This window comes from Mustela putorius, unplaced genomic scaffold (genome assembly GCF_011764305.1).
Source record: "Mustela putorius furo isolate JIRA1106 unplaced genomic scaffold, ASM1176430v1.1 tig00000868_pilon_pilon_pilon, whole genome shotgun sequence".
Lineage (NCBI taxonomy): Eukaryota > Metazoa > Chordata > Mammalia > Carnivora > Mustelidae > Mustela > Mustela putorius.
This window is the reverse complement of record NW_025421502.1, coordinates 3701172-3728925: the sequence shown is the minus strand read 5'-3', so window position 1 is coordinate 3728925 and position 27754 is coordinate 3701172. Positions and strand designations below refer to the sequence as shown.

Below are 27754 nucleotides of genomic sequence, written 5' to 3'. Positions count from 1 at the left end.
TAAGCTACATTGCAGTGAAGATAAGATTCTTGATGTCAAATTTGGTAAAAAAAAAAAAAAAAGCATAATAAATTTCAGAAACAGCCTATATTAGCTTCATAATTTATTTCCAGAAAAATATTAAGTAGCTCCACTCAATTTATTAGAATCTACCCACACTTATATCGTAATCACTTTCTAAATGTCTACACTTGTTATAAAACTTAATTAAGCTGGTTATCAATTAATCTTTCCTGCTGATAGGCCAGATTAAAAAAATTTTTTTTTCTGATCATTTAAAAAAAAAATTGAGACAATACAAAAAAAAAGAATCTCCCCAAATCTACATTGCTTTTTTTTTTTTTAAAGATTTTATTTATTGACAGACAGATCACAAGTAGGCAGAGAGGCAGGCAGAGAGGTAGGGAAGCAGGGTCCCTGAGCAGGGAGCCCAATGTGGGGCTCGATCCCAGGACCCTGAGATCATGACCTGAGCCGAAGGCAGAGGCTTAACCCCCTGAGCCACCCAGGCGCCCCGCAAATCCACATTCTTGATACAATATTATTAGTATTGTTATTTACCAACTAACTTTTATTTTCCCCTAGGAATATATTTAAGAAAGAAAGTATATGTGTATTTAAGAATGTATACGCTTTGTTTTAAACATGATTTGGAATACACAATATATAACTTTCTATCCTGATTTTTGACATTATTCAGCAGCATTTTGCCAGGCTATTACAGTTTTTTTCAAAATATATTTCAGATGGTTATGTAATATTATAAGACCATACCAGCAAATTTAACCATCTTTCAATTATTGAGTATTAAGTTTGTTTCTGGCTCTTGACAAGTTATTTCCAAATGATTTTTCAGAATGAGTTTCACTAGCCCCAGTTCAGGAGAATACTATTTCATTGTCCCCTTGCAAAAACTAAACATTTTATTTGTAAATTTTTGTTGACCTGACAAGTGAACAATGACTTCTCTCTGTGTTTTAATTTGCATCGTTTTGATTAGTTAAGTCAATTTTTTAATTAATTAAGTCAATTTTAAATGTTTTAATCATTTGTACTGATTCTGAGGATCATTCACATAGATCTACTTTTAACAGGGGTTTATAAGAACGCCTATAGCAAAAAGTATCCATCAAGTGTCCATAATTGTGGTGTCCCATGCAATTGTGAAAAATAATAGAGAAATCACCACATATACCCTTTACCCAGTTTTCCCCAATGGTAACATCTTGCAAAACTGTAATGTAATATCACAAAGAAGAAACTGACTTTGACACAACCCAGATACATGTTTTCCATCACAAGATTCCACTCCTTACTCTCCGACCCCTGGCAATCATGTAATCTACTCACTGTTCCTATAATTTTGTCATTTCTGGAACGTTATATAAATGGAATTATACAATATGAAAGCTTTTCAGACTGGCTTTTCAATTCTATATAACTTCCTGCAGATTTATTTAAAATGTGTGTTATACCAATAGTATGTCCCTTTTGTTGTTGAATAGTATTCCTTAGCTTTCTTTATAACTTTATAGTTGAATTTTAAAGATTATTTCAGAATATATTTGCTTGACTTTAGGGGCTGAAGAAGGGATAGAAAATATAGCTGCTATTTAGGTAGTTATTCAGTCGTTTCACTAACATCCACTGATTGCAGACTACTGGGCTAAACATTCTTATGCACTTGGTTCCAAAAACGACTAAGACCCAAATACGGTCAAAATTATTTTTGAAGCAGTGCCAAGACTGAAACCCAGTTGGGCCTGGATTTCAGGAAACAAGAAAATGACTAGCTCAAGAACATTCCTTCATTAATAACAATTTTCTAAAATGTAACAACTGTCCTAGGTTAAATTACAACTGGTTATAAAAAGACACAGTTTCGTGTTTTTTTTTTTTTAAAGGCATTTTATCCAAAGGACTAGGCGCTTATTAAGCCACCCCTTATATCCGATTTTTCCCCCTTATACTCGATTTTAAAGCCAACTACAAAAATCGAGTTTTACAGGAGCACTTGAGGATGTAAACCAAGCCGCGTCTGAGTAGCCATCTCTTCCCATCTACTACAGCACCCTTGGATCGGAAAGGCTGGTGTCCCTGAAAAACTCTAGCCTTTTACTTCCTCTGGATGACAACCACCTATCCGAAATTATTCGAAGGTTTGATTTTAAACAAAACAAAACAAAAAAGATGCCAGTAGGTCGCCATTAAAAAGTTTCTTTACAATACTGACAATACAGAGATAGAAACGCAAAGTAGAGACCGGAAGAGAAAAATGTGGGGGTGCGTTCAAAACTTCAACCAGTGCCTTGACACCTACGGTGCGGTATTAGCAAAACCTAAGCACACATTACACAAAGAAGTGCCCCTTCTCATACCCGATGACTCTCGGCCTTGGGCTCTAAGTAAGCCGCTCACAAGGCTTTGGTACAAAGTTCGAAGCCTGAGCCTTGACCGTTGCGACACACGGAAATAGTCGGCAGCCAGAGGCGGGAAATGCTAGGAGAAAAGGAGGTTGCTAGTCCGGTCAAGGTCCAACGAAACAAATGCAACCAGGAGTCAGACTAACCGCAAAGTAGAAGCTGCGGACAGACGAGCTTGTGGAAGTGACGTAAGAACCAGTGGCCGGAGGAGGCGGGGCCGCAAAGGGAGCGCGCCCTATTGGGGCCCGGGAGAGGCCGGGGGTGTGGCAGCGCCGGCCGCGAGGCGTCGGCCCGGGCGCACGGGAGGGCGGGGTCTGGGCGCGCGACGCGCGCGGACTGGCTTCTCTCAGGGGCTGGAGGCGGTCACTTTAGCTAGATTGGGGTCCCGAGGCGAGCAAGGGGCCATGAGGACGGCGAGGGAGTCCAAATCCCGCAGCCTCACACTCCTCCCTCAAGCGGCAGCGACTCGGTGGCCCGTGGAGTAACCGCTGCCTTTGTTCCGAGCGCCGGTCCCTCCTGTCACCTCAGCCCCTCACGCCGTCGCGCTCCAGCTGGCCCGCCCTTGGTCCCCGAAGCCTCATTCGGCTCGTGCCGCGCGGATGCGGCTGCCGGGCCTGAGTGTGGGCTTTGAGAGGGAGGAGGAGGAGAAGCGGCGCCTGGGCGGCATGCGATGGGGAACTGCTGCTGGACGCAGTGCTTCGGGCTCCTGCGCAAGGAAGCGGGGCGGCTGCAACGTGTAGGAGGCGGTGGAGGGTAAGCCCGCTGGGGGAAGGGCCGGGCTCCTTCTGGCTCCTCCCTTTCGGCCCTTGCGGGGAACCCTCTTCACTGTCTGAACTGCGACGGCTGAGAGTAGGCCGGGAGCCCCTCTGCCCTCACCACCTAACGGGCGTCGAGCTGGTGGTCATAGTGGAGGCCCTGGTCGAGGGGGGCCCTCCCAGGGAAAGCTAGAGAAGGGGGCGGGCGTCGCTCTTGCCGCCTCCTGCAAGGCTCCCTCCGATCGCGCTGTCACGCGGGGTAAGAGCCATGGAGGGCATCCCCTCTGGGAAGCATGAGGCACGCTCCCACGAAAGGGCAGTGGAACGGGCTCCACAACAACCCGGACACACCCTACCTTGAGTTTGGGCTTGATGCCAAAGGTTGTAGCTCTGTATTTTGACCCTCCCTTTGCGCTGATGGAGCCGCTGAGAATCTGGCTCCAAAAAGTTGATGCCTCAGAGGGAATTTTAGTAAAAGGCATTGGGATGCTGTAGTCAGATAAGTAAGGTTCCAGACACAGAATAGCTCTTTGACAGTGTGCGAAGACTTGCCGAATTGCTGGGATTCCGGTGGGCTTTCGGATTCTTAGTGTTGATAATAAGAGAAGCAGTGTGTAGCTTTTCCGTATTAATATTTTGTTTATTTCCAGAGGAATGCAGTACTCTTGAGTGCTACCCATAATCTCTGTAATCCTAGAGAAGTAACAGTCCTTCTGAACCTTACTTCTCTTTATTAAAACTGGTATATGTAAAACTGACACGGGTAGGTTTTTCAACCCACACCATCCATAAGAAAATAGAATTTCATAATCCATTTTTTGTGTTTTTTTTTAATTTTTTAGGGTATTGAAAAAAAATTGAACAAATTCTTTTGAAGTTGGCTTTGTTGTAAAATACGTCCCAGGAATTCAAACTTAGAATCAAAAATCTGAACGAAGCCACTTTTTGTACAGAATAAGACTGCACTTTATAGAACAGATTGCTAAGTTTTCAGATCTCCCTCATTTAACCAACATTAGCAGGTCAGAATGTGTTCAGAATACATAAACTGGAGCCACATGATTTATAATCTGGATCTTTTGGTGATAGAGATCTTATATATGATTCAGTCATTGGTTCATCAGGCACAGATTCCTGGTGTTCATTGAATCACCTCTCTCATACAAAGTAGCCAAAATTATATATTAAGTATCCCTGAATGGAGAAGTAAGGAATTAAAGATTTTGTGCCTAGTTTAGTATTTTGATTTCCCTGACTTAAGGGCTGTTACTGTCAAAGGGGAACGTGACAGCTGTTTTTATCATATCAGAGGGAATCATCTAATTTACTTCTAATTTTTGTGTGCAGGTGCACCTGTGTAGTCAAGCCTGCTTAAATAGGTTTGCCTAAGGAAGAGATGCCACAAAGTCTCTGGCTTTGTTAATATTTTATTTGTAGTTGTGTTGTAGCATATTCAATTCTAATTGTGGAAATCTGGTCCTATACTCTAATTGGGTAGACAAAAATCACTTGTTTTTCATTTGTGAGTACAATGGGGTATCTGGGATTTTTGTTTTGTTCTTTCTTTGTGATTTGACAAACTAATTAAGTTTTCCTTAGAGGGTAGCATTAAAATTGTAGATTTTATTCCCTGAGCAGGTGAGGTTGGTAGCATAGGGAAGGGGTTTGGAGAGATCAGTGAATTAGTATGTTAATTGTCTGTAGATATGCCATAAAAACATAATAGTTGGATCTATATTCTTCTGTTATGGGCAAAACTTGAAAAAACAAATCTTGTTGAAGCAGTGAATATCTGTGGGTGTGGACACTGTCATATAAAACCTTATAATGATGATATTGGTACTGTTGATTTCAGTCCATAGACATAGGTATAGACAGTTTCCTTACTTGAATATTCTGAATAACTTATTGCTTTACATTACTTTTCACATTGTTTTAGGAGCTTCCTTCCAGTAAGCATGCAGAGACAGGTGGATATAGTTCATTGTTATTTACAGAATAAAGTTAAACTTTACCTCATTTTAGTTGCTTTTCTTTTTCTTTTTTAATCACCTGGGAATTCTGATTTTCTTTTAACTGTATGTCTAGAGAGTTAACTAATAGTTTATCTAAGGGCAAAATATTGAGGGGTGATCACAAAGATTTGATCTGATTTATATTTATCACTATAGTGGCCGCAGGTAGAATAATCCTGGGCTTTCTTAGACTGTTTTAAGCCAGACATCACAAGGGTGCTTTATGATATAGGGCCTTAGCCTGACAGATTTCTCAAAGGCATCTCAAAAGTCAGATCACTCAGTTTTCACTATCCAGTTTCAAAATCAGAATTACTAATGTTTTAGTTTATAAAATATTAGAGAATTCTAGATTTTATATTCTAGAATATCTGTCAATAGTCAAAATATTAATATCAGTATTGAGATATGTCAGAAACCTTTCTACTAATAAAATTATCTGGGGATTAAAGCAGAGGGAGTTAAATATCTTTAAGCAACCTATCTAAAATACCTAAGAAATATCTAGAATAGGTATTTCTCTCCCTTAAGATTTCTTCTTCCTCTGCTAAGGAGTCATCCTTTTCTACTACAGGGAGTTTTGTTTACCAACATGGTCTAGAGGGCTCCACCTACTGGTTGGTTCTTGGGCAGTACTAGAAATCTTGTATAGATAATTTTGGTGTTTTTTTTTTTCCCTCAAACTGAAGACCCATTTATGTTTTGTTGTATTTTCTCATTTTTATCTTGCCATATAATCCCACACAGTGATTCCAGTTAAAATGTACTATAGTTTTATAAAAATGTATGATCATGTTTTGTATCCTTGATATTAACATTTGTTGGCTTTTTGGCTCCAGTAGCAAAGTTGCCTTCAGGCGGTAGTTTACGGTGATTTGCTATTTTCTTTCCTGGGAAGAAATATTTTAGTAATAGCTGCCGACATTCAATTACTTCCAATATGTGCTGGCTCTGTTATAAGTACTTTACATTATCTCATTTATTCCTCACCACAATCCTGTGAGGAAGATAAGTACTATTACATAGATCATAGATTAAAAACTGAAAAGTTTACCTTGCTCAAGACAGCTGAACTGGGATAGATTCCAGGTCACTCTGAATTCAGAGCCTTTACCCTTAACTTCTAATGGCTCGTGGCTTTTTATTTTGTAGGTAATGCGTGCGTACTTCTGAAAAATTTGACTTTATTCTGTGTGATAAAACTGTTCTTTTCTTGAAACTATGCACTTGACCTTGGCAACATTACTTTTATTATTTTCCTGTTTATCTCCTGACTAGTTCTTACTCTATCTACCTATTAAATACAACATTTTTCTGTCTTGTCTTCGCTTTATTTAGTTCTCTTCACACGTATACACAAACCTGAAGAAATTTTATCCATTCCTATGATTTCAACTACTGTGACTTCCAAATCTCATTTCTTCTAAACAAACCTCTTGAGGCGCCTGGGTGGCTCAGATGATAAACGTCTGCCTTTGGCTCAGGTCGTGATCCCAGGGTCCTGGGGGATTGAGCCCTGCATTGGACTCCGTGCACTGGGCAAGCCTGCTTCTCCCTCTCCCTCTGCTTGCTGCTCCCCCCAGTGTGCTCTCTCTCTCCATCAAATAAATAAATAAAATCTTTAATAAATAAACAGACCTCCTTTCAAAGGTTCAGCACTATATTTTCAGTTGCCAACTGAATACACTGGATACACTTGGATATACGAAGGCTCCTCAAATCAACCTATCTAAAATACCTAAGAAATATCTAGAATAGGTATTTCTCTCCCTCAAGATTTCTTCTTCCTCTGCTTCATGTATTCTCTCATTCCCTTACCAGCTACATTAATAGTTTTCCAAGCTACTAACTCAACTTCATAGTCCTGTACCCCTCTCTTATCTGCTAAGTTAGTCTCTCCTTAATACATACTGAACCCATTTCCTTTGTTGGTATTTGTGCCTTAAGCCTTGTCTTTCAAATCACCAGGTTTCTCCTTCTTAACTGTTCTCCGCTCTTGTATCTCTCATACTTCAGTCCCATCTTCCCTTTCTGTCACTGGAGTTAGGCTTTCTAAAACCCATATTGGATCATACCATGCCCTTGCTTAAGCTACTTTGTGTCCCATTTCTTGCAGGTGACTTGCTCAGTCTTTTTTCCCTTCTGTGACAGATGATAAGTATTCAGGTACTTATACCATTCATGGCATTCAGATGTGCAACATAACATCCATTTGTATGCTCGGGATTTTATGCAGCTTCTGTGTTTGAGGGTGAAGAGTGTAATCTCACTCTTTGTTCTCTTGTTCAGAAAATCATTTTAGAATACAAATCAGTGAGAATAGCATTGAAAAGAAAACAATGAATCTGTTCTAATTTCAAAAAACTTAACTCATTCATAAACCTTAATATCTTAACTTTTTTGATAAATGATATCTTCATAGAGAGTATCAAAAATAAACGCCAGACAAAAATAAACTGACAAGGGCATCTGACTCTTAATTTCGGCTCAGGTCATGATCTCAGGGTTGTGGGATTGAGCCCCATCAGATTCTTTATCTCCCTCTCAATCTGTCCCCCCACCCTCCACATGCATGGTCTCCAAATAAACAAACAAACAAACAAACAAACTCCTGACAAGATAACCATATCCATTTTACCATTTACTAATTGCGTTTTCTAATTATATTTGTCTTAGAGTATACAATTTAAAATTGTAGATTTTTCTTCCTGCTCACATGAACTTGGCAGCATAGGCAGGGAAGATCAGTGAAAGTATTCTCTGTCATTCTTTCACTTGCCATATCCCCAATATGCTATATACTAGATGGGCTATACGCATTCCTGTTTTCCTAAAATACAATGTTCTCTCATCCTTGCCTTTGTGATATTTCTTCATTTCCCATTCTTCGTGAGCTTTAACTTATCCATTGCTTTTTCTATGAAACCCACTCTAGCCCCCTAAGACAATATTGTCTCCCTGAGGAAATAATATTTTCTATAGACTTAAATCTGTTTTATAACAGATTGGCAAGCTTTTTCTGTAATGAGACAGATAATATATATTTTAGGCTTTGCAGGCCGTAAGGTTGCAGCTTTGTTGCAATTGCTGTACTTTGCTGTATTAGTGCAAAAACACAGGCAATATATAAACAAGTGCATGTGACTGTTAAAATAAAACTTTGCCTTTCAGAAACAGGCATTGGGCCAGATTTGGACCATGGACCACAGTTCACTGACTTTTAGTATCTTCCTTGATAGAGGGTTAAGAGCTCCTCAAGGTCAGGGACTATGCTTTATCTTTATTGCCTCTACTCTCAGTGTCTCATGTTTGTTGAATGAATAGCCAGAGAGTATTATTTTTGAACTTGGAAGATTTAGAAAACAGAGTTTTCTCTTATGCTTCTTTTTCTTTTAGATTTTTGTCTAACTTTGGCAAAAATGTCACTCATTCACAGAGTTAAACATAAAACCTACCAGTTTAATGTTGATTTACTTTAAAAAATCATAGAGTACCAGTGAGCATTTAATATTTTATCATAATATATGTTGCTAAAATGGTAATCAGTAGTGTCATTATTGAAAGATTCAGTTTACTTTTCTACATCTTTGTCAGCTTTGAAAAATATTCAAGTTTAAGATGTTTCTTTTGAAATTTCAGAAATTAGGAAGGAAAACTGTAATAGATTTAAATGGATATGAATTTTCTGAGTATTCTGTATTTTACCTTAAAGACTTCCCAGAGCTGTGTTCTGAACCTTACTCTATTCTTCCTTAATATATTTTTTTCTTCTTTAACGTACTTTTCCTGGGCAATGGCATGAAAACACATGTCTTTACCTATTATGTGCATACTAATGAGCCTGGTCATGTCAGTGTTAGCTCTGAAATATCATATTGCCCACTCAGTATTTCCATTTGGGTATCAAACATAACTTCAAAATCAGTTTACAAAGCCATCCTCTTCTTTCTTTCCTTCTCATAGGCCTTTCCTCATTTTTTTTTTTCTTTTGTAAAGCACCAACCATTTCTGCTACTTTGTGCCCTACCTTGTGAGTGGTAAACAATGTATAGCCACCTAAACCAGGAACCTGAGAATCATGTTAAACTCCTCCCTTTCAGTCACCCTCCAAATCCAGGCTGTTAAGGTTCTGAATGGCCTCTACATCTTTCCAACTTCTACATCTTCCCTGCCTTCATACAGATCCTTTCATCTTCTATATATTTGTAGCTCTACCCTCTTGCTGATACCTTTTTGAGCTGATGTCTTTCTAATCTGAAAACCAAAAAGAAACACTAAGCCTTACTTTCCCTTTAACAAACTAAAGAATTGTCTTGGTATCTCCATTTGCTCACTTCTTACTCAGTCTTTTTTTTTTTTTTTAAACACATTCTTCTCTTGTTTCTTTTTTTTTTTTTTAATGTTTTATTTATTTGATAGAGGTCACAAGTAGGCAGAGAGGCAGGTAGAGAGAGAAAGGAAGGGAAGCAGGCTCCCTGCTGAGCAGAGAGCCTGATGCAGGCCTCGACCAGGACCCTAAGATCATGACCTGAGCTGAAGGCAGAAGCTTCAGTCCACTGAGCCACCCAGGCGCCCCTCTTACTCAGTCTTCAAGGCAAGCTAATGCTCATTATCCCTGCTGCTGCAGGCGTTGTTGCCCACTACCAGCATAACATCAAAACAGCCATCATAATCCTGTGGATATTAGTAATCCTTATTGTACATGATTTTTTAGCTGCATTTATTGCTGTTGGCTCTCCCTTCACTCCTGTAATTTCATACTTACCATATTTTCTATCTGCCTCCCTGGGTAGTGGATTTAAGTTGATCTGTCTTCCCTATCTTCTGTGAATGTTCGTTTTCATCACTTCAGTCATTGAATGTTAGAGTCATTCAAAACTGAATTAGACTCTTCTTGTACTATACTTTCCTTAAAGCATAGCATGCATGTTGTCACTAATCTAGGAGCATCTTTTAACTCTGTTCCCACATTTCTTAGTCCATCCCCAAAACCAGATTTTTTTTTGTACCTCCTAGTTTTTCAGCCTACCCATTTCTCTCACCCCTGCCACATTAGTCCAAGCTAATTCTATTTTACCTCTGTTAAAATAGCACTCTTCCTCATTCATCATTTTCTGACACTGCTTTAGTCCGTCATAGCACTTTCCACTCCATGACTTTGTAAACTGTTGTCTGTTCCCCTTTAATATGGTATAAATTTCATGAAGTCAAAAACTTTTGTTTATTTCTATGAATCCAGTATAGCAATAGTGCTTGCCAGTATTAGGCACTAAATAAATATTTGTTGACTGAGTGAGTAGACTACTCACATGTACGCACATCTATTCTTGACCTATTTTAATTGGTCTTGTATTTTGGAGTCAAAGTAATCTCATGCAAATCCATAATACAAACACAACTTAAAATTCTTCAGTGGCTTATTGTACTTTTAGAATAAACACTGAAATCTTTAACTAGGTTTCAAGGCTTTGTATTATCTATTCCTTGCCTTCCGTTTGGGGAAGGGGTGGCCCTCATCTGTGTCACATTCTTCCTTGAATCCATTTCTTCTTTTTTTACTTATGTAACTTCTCTCATCTTTAGATGCCAGCTCAAGGATTATTTCTCACAGAAGTCTTCCCAAACCACCTCCTACTCTCAGGGGATAAGTCCTCATACCATCATGGAATCATCTTCCTTTTCTTTTGAGCACTTCTTCAGGTTTTTTATGATACCTAAAATAGTGTGATTAATTAATATCTGTTTTCTGCTTTCAGTGTAAGGGAAGCAGTCCATGCTTGTTTTTGCTGACCATTGAACACTCAGCTCCAAGTTATATGCCTAATATGTAGTATTTAGGCAATAAATACTTGTTCACAGAATTAATGAGTGTGTTTCTTAAATGTATCTTGCTCTTTTCATTCCCCCTTGCTTTTGGTACCTACTACTCCCTGAAACATTTTTTCCTCACTACTTGGGGCCTGGCTAATTCCTCCTCCATCTGATTTTTGATGCCCCTCATTTGAACATATGCCACTCAGAGTGTGCTGAGTTGTTAATGTAGTTTTTAATTTACCTGTGTATCTACCCCCATTAGATCCTAAGCCTCTTGGATACATGGGTCAGCTTTTATTCACTTCTGTATTTTAGCTACAAAGCTATATATGTCTGTCATTTAGTAATCCAGGGAACTTCACTTAGAATTAGAAAGTTCAATATCGGGCGCCTGGGTGGCTCAGTGGGTTAAGCCGCTGCCTTCGGCTCAGGTCGTGATCTCAGGGTCCTGGGATCGAGTCCCGCATCGGGCTCTCTGCTCGGCAGGGAGCCTGCTTCCTTCTCTCTCTCTCTGCCTGCCTATCCATCTACTTGTGATTTCTCTCTGTCAAATAAATAAATAAAATCTTTAAAAAAAAAAAAGTTCAATATCATAGATACGTAAGTAGCAACAGTTTCTGAAAGAAGAAGGTGGTCAGCAATTTCAGATGCTGCACACAGATTACAGAGGATGGATGAGAAAGAACCAAAAGATTTCTAAGGCCTCTTCTGGTTACTAGTTTCTTCTAATTCAGGCCCCTTTAAATAGCAGTGACCTTTATACCATGCATCTTTTTGGGCACAGTGCTATAAACCTAGTAATCAACCACAAGAAAAAGTCTGGAAAGACCATAAATACGTGAAGATTAAATAGCATGCTACTAAACAGTGGATGAGCGAAGCAAGAAATCAAAGAAGAAATTTTAAAAATTACATGGAAACAAATGAAAATGAAAACATGATGGTCCAAAACCTCTGAGATGCAGCAAAAGCTGTTCTAAGAGGGAAGTTTATAGTAATATAGGCCTACCTCAAGAAGCAAGAAAAATCTCAAATAAGCAACCTAACCTTGCACCTAAAGGAGCTAGAAAAAGAACAAACAAAACCCCAAACCAACACAAAGGATTAATAAAAATCTGTAGAAATAAATGATGTAGAAACTTAACAACAATAACAAAAGAACAGATCACTGAAACCAAGAGATGGTTCTTTGAAAAAAATCAAAAAAATTGATAGGCCTTTAGCTAGACTTATCAAGAAAAAGGACTCAAACAAAATCACAAATGAGAGAGGAGAATTAACAGAAATACAAACAATTATAAGAGAATATTATGAAAAATTATATGCCAACAAATTGGGGCGTGAAGCCAGAAGAGATGGATAAATTTCTACCCAAAGCCAGAAGAGCTGGATAAATTTCTGGAAATGTCTAATTTACGAAAGCTGAAGCAGGAAGAAATTGTGAATTTGAACAGACCAATTACCAGGGAAAAAATTAATCAGTAATAAAATAAAACTCCTAAAAAACAAAAGTCCAGGGACCAGACAGCTTCACAGGGCAATTCTACCAAACATTAAAAAAAGAGTTAAGTGATAAGTTCCATGGCATTCAGATGTGCAACATAACATCCATTTGTATACTCGGGATTTTATGCAGCTTCTGTGTTTGGGGGTGAAGAGTGTAATCTCACTCTTTGTTCTCTTGTTCAGAAAATCATTTTAGAATACAAATCAGTGAGAATAGCATTGAAAAGAAAACAATGAATCTGTTCTAATTTCAAAAAACTTAACTCATTCATAAACCTTAATATCTTAACTTTTTTGATAAATGATATCTTCATAGAGAGTATCAAAAATAAACGCCAGACAAAAATAAACTGACAAGGGCATCTGACTCTTAATTTCGGCTCAGGTCATGATCTCAGGGTTGTGGGATTGAGCCCCATCAGATTCTTTATCTCCCTCTCAATCTGTCCCCCCACCCTCCACATGCATGGTCTCTCCAAACAAACAAACAAACTCCCGACAAGATAACCATATCCATTTTACCATTTACTAATTGTGTTTTCTAATTATATTTGTCTTAGAGTATATAATTTAAAATTGTAGATTTTACTTCCTGCTCACATGAACTTGGCAGCATAGGCAGGGAAGATCAGTGAAAGTATTCTCTGCCATTCTTTCACTTGCCATATCCCCAATATGCTATATACCACATAAATTGCTTCTCAAATTAGCCCAAAAAAATAGAAAGGAAGAAAAACTTACAGATTTATTCTATGAGGCCAGCATTAACAGGATAGCAAAACCGGACAAAGGTGCCACCAAAAAAGAGAACTATACGCTAGTATCTCTGATTAACATAGATGCAAAAGCCCTCAACAAAATACTAGCAAACTGAATTCAACAACACATTAAAAAAATCATTCACCACAATCATGAGATTTATTCCTGGGTTGCAAGGGTGGTTCAATATTCAGAAATCAATTGTCGCGATGTATCACATCAAGGGGAGAAAGGATAAAAACCATGTGGTCGTTTTATAGATGCAGAAAAGGCATTTCACAAAGTACAACATCCATTCATGATAAAAACCCTTAATAAAGTAGAGTGAGAGGGAACATACCTCATATATGTTATGTATGTTAATATTATATGTTATATATATTAATAAAGGCCATATATGAAAAACCCCAACAAATAACATACTCATTGGAGAAAACAGAGCTTTTCCCCTATGGTCAGGAACAAGACAATACCACATAGTACTGGAAGTCATAGCCACAGAAATCAGACAATAAAAAGTATTAAAAAGACTCTAAATTGGTAAGGAAGAAGTAAAACTTGCACTATTTGTAGATGACATGATACTATATAAAGAAAATCTTAAAGACTTCACCAAAAAGCTAGAACAGATAAATGAATTCAGTAAAGTCTTGGGATACAAAATCAATGTACAGAAATCTGGTGCATTTCTGTATACTAATAATGAAGCAGCAAAAAGATAAATTAAGAAAAACAGTCCCATTTACAATTGCACCAAAAATAATAAAGTATGAAAGACCTGTACTCTAAAAACTATAAAGCACTGGTGAAAGAAATTCAAGAAGAAGATGAATGGATAAAGAAGATGTGGTATATATACACAATGGAATACTATGCAGCCATCAAAAGAAACGAAATCTTGCCATTTGTGACAACGTGGATGGAACTAGAGGGTATCATGCTTAGCGAAATAAGTCAGAGAAAGACAACTATCATATGATCTCCCTGATATGAGAAGTGGAGATGCAACATGGCGGGTTAAGGGGGTAGGAGAATAAATGAAACAAGATGGGATCGGGATGGAGACAAACCATAAGTGACTCTTAATCTCACAAAACAAACTGAGGGTTGCTGGGGGGGAGGGGGGTTGAAAAGGAGGGTGGGGCTATGGACATTGGGGAGGGTATGTGCTATGGTGAGTGCTGTGAAGTGTGTAAACCTGACGATTCACAGACCTGTACCCCTGGAGATAAAATATATGTTTATGAAAAATAAATAATTTTAAAAATTTAAAAAAAAAGAACCAAAGAAATGGAAAGATATTCTATGCTCATGGATTAGAAGAACAAATATCGTTAAAATGCTTTACTACCCAAAGCAATTTACACATTTAATGCCATCACTATTAAAAGACCAACAGCATTTTTCACAGAACTAGAACAAATAACACTTAATTCAAAGAGATATATGCGCCCCTATGTTTATAGCAACATTATTTACTATAGCAAAGTCGTGGAAACAGTGCAAGTGTCCATCTATAGATGAATGGATAAAGAAGATGTGGTGTATATATTCAGCCATATAAAAGAATGTAATTTTTCTATTTGCAACAATATGTGTGGGATTATAGAGTATAATGGTAATTGAAATAAGGCAGTCCGAGAAAGGCATATGCCGTAAGATTTCACTCATGTGGAATATAAAAAACAAGCAAAGGGGGAAAAAAGACAAAGCAAGAAACAGACTCTTTTAACTATAGAGAACAAACATGGTTACCAGAGGGGAGGTGTGGGGGTATGGGTGACCTAGGTGGTGGGGATTCCTAAGGGCACTTATCCTAATGGGCACTGGGCGATGTATGGAATTGTTTAATAACTATATTGTATACCTGAAATTAAAATAACACTAGGTTAACTATTGCCATTAAAAATTAAAAAAAAAAAAAAAGACAGTGACCTTTTTAACCCATGTTTTCTGTCTTAAACATGTGTAACAGAAAGAGTTGTCGTCTTTCCTTTCCAAGGCATAAAATAAATTTTCTGAACATCCATTCTTCCTAAATTTGCCCTCATTAATGAGGGACTTAATAAACAGTAAATATTATTACTTTATTTTAAAATCAGTTAAGCATCTGTCTGTGGCTTAGGTCATGATTCCAAGGTCTTGAGATTGAGTCCTGCATTAGGTTCTCTGCTCAACAAGGAGCCTGCTTCTCTCTGTCTGCTTCTCCCCCTGCTTGTACATGCTCTCTCTGTCAAATAAAATCTTTAAATTAAAAAAAATCACCTATGTTGACACTATCCCAACCTGGAAAATCTATTGATGGATCATCCCTTGAGATTTGAATTCTTAAACCTTCATTGAAGCATTTGATAATAATTGAAAAATGATGTGTCTATCATCTTTATTGTAATAGTCTGAGAGACAACTGATTTGTTACCTTTCCAATCTTCTGTTCAGAAGAAAAAGTCTTCGGAAGCTTTTAATTTTTAATCTACTTTGAAACAATTTACCATGGTTCTTCATTATTTATTTATAATGTTAAACAGAAGATGTAGGGAAAGACTTTGCTATTTTATTCTAACATATAGAAGTGTATGAAAAAAAGGAACAATGCCAATGTAGGATTTGTGAAAAATTTTCAGTTATCTTTTAGTTAAGTCACTTTGGTGTAAAAGAGTATCTGCTCTGCAAAATAACATGTAGTAGCATAAAAAACTGCACTTTTGGTCTACTCTTTATGAGACTGATTTATTAATAAAAGATTGTGTTGATATCTGCTTTTGATAACATTGATAAAGATCTATACAAGAATCTTCATTTGTGTAATACATTTACTTTTAAACTCTCCCAAATTCTTTTAAAAGATTTATTTATTAGAGAAAGAGAGCGAGCCCTCAGTGGGGAGGGGAGAGGGAGATGGACAGAGAAGCTCAAACAGATTCCCTGCTGAGTGTGGGGCTATCGCAGACCTTGATCCCACAGCTCTGAAGATCATGACCTGAGTTGAAATCAAGAGTCCGAAGTTTAAGCAACTGAGCCACCCAGGTGTCCCACTTGTCTGTTTTTTATGTGCCACCATCATTCAGAGTATGTTAGCTTATCTTTTCTCCCTCTTTAATATCCTTTACATGTTTGAGTCCACTTTCACTTTTTTGGCAGTAGTAGAATAAATATACAGAAACTTTGTTTAGAGACATAAGGGATATAAGTATTATGTACAAATGAATGTCCATAGATGACTTTGGGGAGTTCTAGACTGTTATGGGAGAAGAAAAATAACCTACTATTTTCTTTAAGTCATTGTTTTTGGAGCCACTTTTTTTCAGCAGCTCAGTTTTCACCATAATTATACAGCTGAAGATATATGATCTTAAATAGAACAGTGGATTGTTGCCCACATTATTTCAAACTTCCCCTTTACCTTCAAGGCTTATGGCTGAATTCATAAAAATTAAATGCACACATGTTGTGACTTTAATCATTTTCTTTACAGTTAAGCTTTACTTTTTGTGATACTGTGTATTCCTAGCGGACTCTTCTAGCTTCTCATATCACTTAGTTCTTTATTTTCACCCCTGGCATTTAAGTCTCATACCTTGGATTTGCCATATTTTTTTTCTTTCCTCTCACACATTCTTGACTCCTGCTTTCATATTATGTCCCTATTAAGATTCTGATCTCCTCTCCATCATACCATTTTTCCAATCCATTCCCCATCCAGATGATTTTCATGTTTTAAATGTTTTTTAATCTATCAATTTCTCTCACTGACTCCACTATAGTACCTAGACTCAAATTTAATTGCAAACTTTATTCATGTATTCCCTTATTCTTTAAGCATTTATCTCTACTCATTTCTCTAGGAGTCACATGGTTCCTGACACTTGGAGGAGCAGCTTCTTATGTGGACCTAAGTTTACTCCCAGCTTGAAGGGAAAAGTGGTGTTTTTATTCCCCTGTAGTCATTCTGAATATAGTAAACATTGATGGATTAGTTCTTTGACTGAGGGTATTGATTTTACCTGGAGTATTTATTCAGAATTTCCACTTTCATACATGCAGTTCTGGTTCATTCATTCATTTATGTTCCTGTGTAGTATGTCATTGTATAAATAGGCTATCATTAATTTATCCATTCTCTTGTTGATGAGCATGTAGATTATCTTGAGGTTTTTTTGCTATTACTACTTCAGTTAACATTCTTATAAATGACTCTTTGTATGTGTGTATGAGAGATTCTTTAGGTACCTATACCCAGGAATGGAATAGCTTTGTCATAGCTGACATATATCTTCAAACTTAATGGAAAATATCAAACTTTTCAAAGTAATTTTACCAGCTTATACTTTTACCAACAGTGGTTTACATTGTTCTACTTCCTAACACCTGGTGTTGTCAGATATTTTTCCCTATCTGTTAATGTGAATGCTGTCTAATATTTACACTAAAATTTTATTGTATTCCTATATTCTAGCAACAAATAATACATATTTTAAAAATTATTTTCCATGTTAGCAGTGAAAAATAAACTAGGAAGTAGTCAGTAGTAGATGTGTGAAATCAAAATAGCATTTAAAAACAAAAAACAGATGGAGGATAGTGACATGTTTATGGATAGAAAGATGAGAATTGAGTGCAATTCCAGCAGTTGCACTGAACTTAACAAACTGATTCCAACAAATTTTATGAAAGAACAAAGAAACCAAAAATAGCCTGCAAGTTTTGAGGAAGGCAACTTGCCTTATCAGTTATGTCCTAATAACCAAAACCCTGTTGAATGGTCCAAGGCTAGATAAATAGATGAGTAGAACAGAATATAATACCTAGGCTCTGGAAATCAACCTGATGGGGAGCTCAGAAATCTTCATTTTTTAAGAAGGTGACTGTTACATGCCAAAGTATAAGAATGGCAGATTATTGAAACAAGATGGCATTGGGAGGGAGGCAAACCATAAGTGACTCTTAATCTCACAAAACAAACTGAGGGTTGCTGGGGGGAGGGGGTTTGGGAGAAGGGGGTGGGATTATGGACATTGGGGAGGGTATGTGCTTTGGTGAGTGCTGTGAAGTGTGTAAACCTGGTGATTCACAGACCTGTACCCCTGGGGATAAAAATATATGTTTATAAAAAATAAAAAAATTTAAAAAAAAAGAATGGCAGATTATTGAAACAGCTGTTAGAACTAAATATGTATTATTGGAGGTATTTTTGTGTATTGTGTCTATTTCAGGGACTCACTTTTTTTCCTTTTCTTATTTCAGCTCTCAGAGGTGTACTTCAGTTTCCTGTCAGTAATAATAACTTAATAATTGATTTTTTCCCAAGGTAGGAATGGATGCCATTCCTAGATTTACTGTTGCCATTTTCTCATGTTGTTTTCTCTGATACTTCCAACATTCATTCCTCCAAAAATCTCTGGTCTGTATAAGCTTGGGAGTTCTCTCTTGGAGTTTTGTTATTATAAATGAATCAAATTAAGATTCTTTGAGATTCAATAGCTTTAGTCAAGGGTTACAAATATGAAAGCAGATAATATGGTTTTTAGCTGCCTATTTTTATTTTTAAGCAGTTATATTTGCATAATGAAAAATCTTAAATTGTTTTCTACTGATTTACTTCAAATTTTTTAGTGACATTAGGGAACTTTGTACAACATGACCCATTTATATGCTAACAATAGGTCTACAAAAGTAGGATGGCTATTCTTTATTTTTAGATTCTTAAGAAGTTAATGAAAGTATTAGACCTGATTTTCTTATAATTTTAAGTGTCAGCAGGTTTATTTACTCCTAATATTTAGTGAAGAACTTTTTATGAATAATAGAACAAATGCTTTATGAATGCTAAAAGCATATATTGTAAGCAGTGTTATGTATAAAATCAACATATGTTTAGATTCTCAGCTGCACACAGTATTGGAACATGCACATCAGTGTTTTCAACTGAAGAATATGATCAGTTGAACTTGGAGGAGGAATTGAGGAAGATCTAAAAGATGTTTGTGTTTGCTCATGGATATATGTTGAAAAGAGCTTAGTTATTGGAGTTAGATCATTTTATTTTTGATTTTGTTTTGGTTTGGTTTGGTTTTTTTTTGTTTGGTACTAAGTCTTCAAAAATCCAGTATCTATTTGAAATATTCAGGCTGAATTCTTTTTTTTCTTTTAATTTATTTATTTTTTCAGCATAAGACTATTCATTGTTTTTTGTACCACACCCAGTGCTCCATGCAATCCGTGCTCTCTCTAATACCCACCACCTGGTTCCCCCAACCTCCCACTCCCCGCCCCTTCAAAACCCTCAGATTGTTTTTCAGAGTCCATAGTCTCTCATGATTCACCTCCCCTTCCAATTTCCCTCAACTCCCTTCTTCTCTCCATATCCCCTTGTCCTCCATGCTATTTGTTATGCTCCACAAATAAGTCAGACTGAATTCTTAATTCAGACTAGCCACATTTTAACTGCTCAATAGCCACACCTGGCTAATGGCTATCATATTGAACAGTTCAGATCCATAAGATGATAATATCTCATAGAATTATTGTGGAGAGGAAATGTATATAAAAATACATATAAAAACTAAGTTCATTTAAAAAAAAAAACAACCCTAAGTCCATAATACATTATAATAGCCTGTTGTAGGTACTGAATAAATGTAAATTGCTGTTTGATCTCCATTACAGTAATAGCTTGTTATACTTTGGTTTTTGTAACATTATGTGTACCAGGAAGCTTCAAGTCAATAAAGCATTTTTTTTCAAATTGAAGAAAGCAAAGTGCTATTTCTCTAAACCAAGTAACAGTAATCAAGAATCAGGCCTTTAGAATAGACATTGCTACTTTTTTTTTTTTTAAGATTTTATTTTTATTTATTTGAGAGAGAGAGAGTACAAGTAGGCAGAGCAGCAGGCAGGGGGAGAGGCAGAAGCAGGCTCTCTGCTGAGCAGGGAGCCCGATGTGGTACTCGATACCAGGACACTGGGATCATGACCTGAGGCAGCCACTTAACTGACGGAGCCACCCAGATTACTACTTTTAATCATTTTGTTTATCTTCTAATTTTTAACTTTGATCAAATGTTGTTATAAATGTAGTTTAATTAGTTGATATCGAATCTGGTTTTAAACTGATCCAGTTTCTTTTTTCTCTCATTTTCCTCTGTTCTTTTTTAATGGTGCCATTTATATACAACTAAAACTTCATTTTTGAGGAAAATATTATCAACTAGGACCTATGTACTATAATGAAATATTACTGCACAGGACTTGGAAGGCCTGGATAAAACAAGTCCTGTGATTTTTTTCCTATGGCTAGCTTTGTTGTTTCATTAACACACAGCAATTTTGTTTGAACAATCACCTTGGTGATTTCTCCTTGTCCCAGGCTCTTGCCCTCAGCTTTATTGGATCAAACAGAGAAAACCAGAAGGCATATTTGGTAATTAAAAGTATGAGATATAACTGTCCAGGAACTGCATAGTACTTTTATCTTCAGATAAAGACATTCTTTCACTGTGAGTAAAGAATAATGGGGTGGAAGCTCTTAGTGAGTACAGATTTCGAAAAAGTTAGGCAGTTCAAATAACCTGTTATCCGGGAGCACAACCTACCACTGGAGCCAGACCTATCAGTTCCTTGGACCAGGGACTCCTCTACATTCAGGCTTTGGATTAACTCTGCTAACATTTGTTTCTGTTTCCTGTACTTCCATTTCCTCTACTTTAACATATGCTTCTTTTAGATGTTAACTACTTCTGTTTAAGTCTCAAAACCCAAAGGCTATTCTGTTTCTTTAAGGTAATTTAGTTTGTCAAGATAGCAGGTGCATTAATGGTATATTGCTTTTATAGTTTTAACTCTTGTTTTTTGGTATTTCACTTTTGGGGAAATAACTCATTCTTCCTCTCTTTCCCAGGAATAAGCTATATGTCTATATCTCCATATAGACATTGGAAGAAAAATTCTTAAAAATAATAGCCATGTGTATGCATTAGTAATAACATGAAGCAGATGTATGGGAGAGGAAAAATTGCTGGCATTGCCTCTTTGTTTATAGGAAACCTTCCTTGAGATAGGAAAACAAAACAAAGATGAATTTCCTGATGTTTATCATAATGTGCTAGGCTTGGAATTTGAATAGCGAACTCTCATCTAGAGTTCTAGAGAACTCTAACTATGTGTGGATGTCAAGCTTAAGGCATCTAAAAACACCAGGCCTCTCCTTTCCTAGCTTTTTTCATCTCAGTAAATGGCATCTTCTCATTCTTCTGGTTGTTCGGGACAAAAACTTAGGAGATTCTTCCTTTTTACATACATTCCTACAACTAATTCATTAGCAAATTCTGTCTTTTCTTCAGAACTGCTTCTTAGGACTTCAACTTGATGATCCATCCAAGCTACCATCATTTCTCTGTTGTGCTATTACAAAAGATTCCTAATTGTCCTCTTAAAACTTAGATCATCTGTTTAGGATCTTCCAGTGAAATGCTTATACAGCTAATAAATTCTTAAAGAATGGTAGGTTTAAAGTTATGATTTTGTACCTTCTCATGAAATAATGGAGCTAAGCAGTGATTAGTAGTGGATGCTGAAACCATTTGGTAAAATGTTGATGGGAAGCTTTATAATAGATGAATTAGGCTGACGATACCTGAACCTATGAATCATTCTTGGAGTCAGTAAAAGTAAGGCAGACAAAATAAAATCCCTCATAATTTGGTTCAGTAGCAGGTACCGCATAGGAAGGGTTCTTGTCCTAAAAAACTGCCCTCAATTTAAATCAAATTGTCGGTACATAGGAAATACAGAGAATAGAGGAGGCAAACAACACCAAGAGGAAAAAAGTCAGCCAAACCTAAGAAGTAAGGAATTCTACAGGACAAATGACACAATTTCTCCAAGAAATTGGGGCATGAAGAAAGGTTATGGCACAGTAAGGAGGGCTGTTACAGACTTCAAAAGAGACTTAGACGGGGCCTAACAAGCAAATGCAGTAGGTAGACCTTGTTGGAAATCTGATTTGACCAAATCATTTATAAAAAGATAGGGAGGTTGAAATATAGACTGGCTATTAGGGGATGTTAAGATTCGATTTTTAATTTTGTTAGGTGGTAATATGGTTAGGTTGACAAAAATGTTCTTAACAAATAGAGGTAGTAACTGAGGTAAGGGTAAGATAACATACATGTCTGGGATTTGCTTTAAGATACTCTACCAAAACAAAAGAAGGGAGTTGTAGTAATAGTAGAAAAATGGTAATTTTTTAAGTAGGGTGATGGGTACGAGGAGGTTTATGATGCTTTCCTCTCTACTTTATTGTATATTTCAAAATTTTCATAATAAAAGCTAAAAAAAAAAAAAAAGGTGAATGCCAAAGACCAAAATATCTTTTGTGAATTCTCACCTACTGAGAAGAAACTCCAAAACCCTCTCCATGGCCAAGAAAGGACCAAAGACCCTGGCTGTTTCCCAGACCCTATCTCTTTCTCCTCTATTCCAGCCATTCAGGGCCCCTGCTCATTTAGAGTATGCCAAGCACAATTTTGCCTCCGAGCTTTTGTTTGTCTTTCTTCTGCTCAGAATTCTTTTCCTCCATTTATCTAGCTGGCTGGCTTTGTCATAGCCTTAGGAGTCTTTGTTCCAGTTTTTCTTTAACAGAAAGACTTGCCCTGACCACCCTATGTAAAATAACCTCCCTCTCCTGGTTGCTGTCTTTGCGTACTCTGAGGTATTTATTTTTTCATAGCATTTCTCACCACCTGATCATTTATGTACTTACAGTTATTCATTCCCAAGAACGTTAGCTGCAAGGCGGCAGGTTCTTTGCCTGTTTTATTGACAGTCATATTGCCAGCACTTTAGAGCTGTGCCAGGCACTTAGTTAGGTATTCAATAAATATTTATGAAATAAAAATGTAAACGCTTGAGGCCACATTTAATAAACAAGTACTCCCTACACCCCCCCACCCCCGTTGTTCTACTTACCTTTCACTTGTATTCTCATCTATACCCAGAAGTAGAGGAGGATTGCCAGGAGTATCGCTCCTTACTTTAGAATAAAACTGTGAGGTAGAAAATACAAAATATCAGGGCAGTTTATTACAGGAAACACTGAGAAAGTTATATTCCAAATGTATTAGGATTTTAAGGATCCAATAATATGAAAAGATTTTAGTTTTAATTTCTTTCATTTACTGCTTAAGTAATGGAGAGCTCTGTGAAATCTAAAATGCTTTCAAACAGCTGGCTTTCCAATTACTTTTAAAATGTGTATCACAATATTTCTCGACTTCCTTTCAGATAAATCCCAGGATAAAGCTCTTCTAATAAAAAATGTTGCCTCTGAGTTTGCCAAATTGAGTATTTACTTTAATCTATTAATATAATCTTGGCATTTATGATACTAGTAGCCAATATATGCCCTTTGTGAATAATAAGGTCACAATCTAATCTATCTAAAAAAGGAAAGCTTAAATTTTTTTTCACATATTTTGCTTTTCTGTTTATCTTCCATTTTCATTGTTTTGGTTTTAGTAGGTTTTTTCCTACTAATTTGCTCTTTTGCCATTCTATTATATAGACTCATGTTTATTTATTAGTCGGGACTTTGGCTGTGAGATGGAAATCTAGATCAAACAATCTTGGGCAAAAGGTAGAATTTCTTTTAAGAATACTAGGTTTCTTATCTACTGCCCGATCATGGGAAGATTGGGGATGTAACTGATTATTAGGGATGACTTCAGCAATGTCAGAACATTCATTTGATTGATTTCAGTCCTCTCTTTGCAGATTTTCAGAAGCTTAACTCCTAGCACCACCCTAGAGCTCTGAGGAAAATACTGTCTGTCTGTTCAGTTTCTGTATAACCCTGAATCAATCAAATGAGGTCTGGGGGTTGGCTATGGTCTCGATTGGCCAGATAATCAGAAAGTCAGTCATGCAAGAGCATGATCATCCTCACTATAGTTAGATGTTAATAAAAGGGACAGAAAAGTGAGACATTTACCACAGCCAACACCTTGGAATTCTAAGTTTAGTCATGTATCTGTGTATAATTGGAATAGAACATAGTGCTCTGCCATCTAATATAGTGTAGTGCAGTAGTTACTTCCTTTGGTTTGGACAATGAACCACTCAGCTTTAGGTTTTGCTTCAGCAGTAAAGTCACACTGATGGCTTATACTGAGATACTTAGTATTACTGAATTTTATTTCATTATCCAGCTATATCACTCAGTAAATCTGGAGGGAAAAATTGATTAATCAGAGACAACTTCTTCACTCAGGAAAGAGTGTAGTGGTTATAGGAGAGAGCATACTGTATTTTAAGCATGAATCCAAATGCTAGAACACAGTGCTATTCAAAAGCTCAACTCATTTCTGTTTTTGTCTCAGAAATAGGGAAAATAGAATAATGGGACAACTAGATGCTTAGAGAATTAAGGGTATTTTTTTAATACTAGATATGTTCTATAAATTATTAAATCTGGGAAATGACATTGCCGAATCCTCTTTTTTTATTAATGATCTCTTAATGGGCAATAAAACTGTTTTGCATTTGTTAGCAAATAAAGATTGTACTAAAAATGGGGCCTTTGATTTCATTGTTCTTTCTGTTCTTTATAATAATAAAAATTTAATCATGATAATATAACATTCTCTTTCAGTAAACCTATATGCCCCTCCATACAAACATATACACATAAAACTCACAAAGCATTCTGAACTGTCCTAATCCAGGATTCTTCTGATCTCTTAAGGGGGTACTTTCTGTCCAAGGATCCTGACACATCAGGAACCCTCATATGTGACTTTTGATCTCTATCGGAGCATGGAAGTCCTTCCATTAATTTAAGCAGTATAACAGGAATCACATTTTAAGTTAAAGTCTTATAGTCTCCTGGCACTTCTAGTACAAAAGAAATTTGGGTGCTTCTGCCCTACAACCAACTTTCATACTATAATAGAGGATATATAGTTAATAGAGTGCATACATATCTTTGGAGCAGCTATAACAAAGGTTCTCATTTGATTACATGTAAATTTCACTAATAGGCATGGAAGAGAATGATTAAAATTTGTATGGACATGGAAAGAATAGAAAGCACCTAACTTTATATAAACATGGGATCCCAGCATCTGGAGATAACCACTCTTAGCATATTGGCATATATATTTTCAGATTTTTATTGTTTTGCAAATGTTTAAGAAAATTGGAAACATACTCTTACGCATTATTTAACACATTGGTATTTTAACATGATGCTTTCCTTGATGCAGTAAAAATAATGAGATACATTTTAAAACTTAATTATATTCTGTTCTGTGTAGTAAATACAACAAATTTATTATTACAGGTTTAGTAAATATTAAGATTAGTGGGAAAATATTGGTTGAATACTTATAAACTCATAACTTAGTTTGAAACTCTCAAAGATGTTTTTATGGAAATGTTTTTATGCTACTGTATTGGCTCAGTTTTGGGATTAATTATAGTTTTGTAAAGTTTTTCTCTTTTTCTTCCCAGATCCAAGTATTTTAGAACATGCTCAAGAGGTGAGCACTTAACTATAGAGGTGAGTAGCGTCATGAATCTGATTGGATAAAAATACCTTCAGGAGGACAGGAGGGACATTTTTCTTTTCATTAAATTTAGTATGGACTTTATATATTTCAGTATTATTGATGCTAGCGAAGAGGGAAGGAATTGGGGTGATGAAAGGAGGGGTGAATAGAGAAAAGTTTGTGGATTAAGGGTTTGTTCTTCCAATAGAATTGCTGTTTCTACTTGAGAAGTGGTGTGTTTTTTTTTTCTTTTTCACTCTACACAATTCAGAGAGGGGGTACTCTTCTTGCAGTTATAATGACTCAATAGGCAGTGATTCTAGAGATAGACAGTTGGCCTGCCCAGGAGAGAGGTGTAGCAGGATCAAAGCAGAAAGCTAATTTTAAGCAACTTTACGATTTGAGTCACTGAGTTGCTTATTCTGTGTATATAAAATATGATAATAGAATCTAGTCAGCTCCTGCTGTGTATTACCTGCTTCACCATATAGGTTATAAATGTCATCAACATAATTCTTGATACAGTTGCGTTGAACAGGCGGCAGTCATCCCATTTTAGGGATGAGAATCAGAGGCTTAGTTAGACAGGTGATGAAGAAGTTAGGCTTTGTTACACAGCCCCTTACGTGGCAGAACCTAATTCTAGTCCCAATCTGCCTGGCTTCAAAGGTTGAACACTGTACTTTACTGCCTTCTATATTAAATAAAGAAGCATATAAATCAGAAATTAGGTTTTTTTTTTAATCTCAAATAAAAAAAGCTCAAGATGATTTGAAAAATTTTTGCCATCTCTTTAAATTCTTGTCTTTCTAAACCTTTTGAATTCATTGTTTTCTTGATCTTTAAGTAATAAAACAATGTTAACAATAAAACTTTTTTCTTTCAGTGGTTATTTAGCAAATTATTTATACTTAAAATGTACATATATTTGTAACATAATTTAGTAGTAATGACTTTCATCCAATCATTTGACATACTCCTGTTTATCACATCATCATCTAATTGTTTACATTCTTTTATGCAGAAAGACACTGTATTTGGGAGTAGTGACGACGATCTGGTAGATATTCAGTAAATAGTTAAATGAATGCGTAGATGAATAAATATAAACATTATAAGATAAATTCTTATTTGGGTATCTTTGAAGTCCCTGTTTCTTGAGTAAATTCTCCTTACGACATTTCATTTGTTCGGAGCTCAAATGGAAACTGGTAGTGTGGGTTTAAAAAACCCATATGAAATAATTCAGGTGAAAGGGTGAAAGTTTTAGTTTGTAAATTTTAAAAAGTTTCTGATTGATGAAGAAAATTGCTGTAATTCTCCTTTTTTTCCACATAAAATCATAAATAATAGTATATGCTTACTGGATTATTGGATATATCAAATGAACTCATGTATAAAGGGGCACATGACTCAAATATCCTAAAAATAGAAAGGTGAAAAAAAGTGACAGTTTTTTCTGAGATATGTACCTTATACAAATATCCCTTCTAACACTTACTTTCTTATTCTTTCAGTTTGAGAATCTAGTAGAAAGTGATGAAGTAAGTATTTCCACAATAGTACAAAACCCATATTTGTTCTCATGAGTCATCTCATTAATTCTAGCAATTATTTTTGAAATGTTTATTTTACTCTCTATATTTTAGAATTTTTATCTTTTGGTTTTTATTTTGTCTTTTTAGTCCTTTACTATGTCCTTTTACTAATTTATATTAGTATATAATTCATAATTTTCTTAATATAACGTATATAATGCTATATATATGATATGTATATAGTTTTATTTATTAGTTTCCTGTATTCTATATATGTAATGTGTGTATGTAGACATACTTAAAATATGATTTTAATATTTTATATAGAAAATATATATTATATAAATATATAAAATATATTTTAAAGCATGCTGTAGAACTCCAGCAACTTTAAAAAGA

The 27754-nt window shown here is 36.2% G+C and overlaps 1 protein-coding gene across 2 annotated transcripts in view; it reads left to right on the top strand.

The window, feature by feature from the left end:
- Positions 1-2703: 2703 nt before the first annotated feature.
- The window catches only part of AP1AR (adaptor related protein complex 1 associated regulatory protein), a 39925-nt gene continuing 14874 nt past the window's right edge, over positions 2704-27754 (top strand). For both annotated transcript variants that reach the window (XM_004748060.3, XM_004748059.3), the window contains exons 1-3: positions 2704-3176; positions 25780-25828; positions 27335-27361. In XM_004748060.3, the coding sequence (XP_004748117.1) occupies positions 3094-3176; positions 25780-25828; positions 27335-27361 (159 nt within the window). In that variant the 5' untranslated portion in view covers positions 2704-3093. The remainder of the gene's footprint in view (positions 3177-25779; positions 25829-27334; positions 27362-27754) is intronic.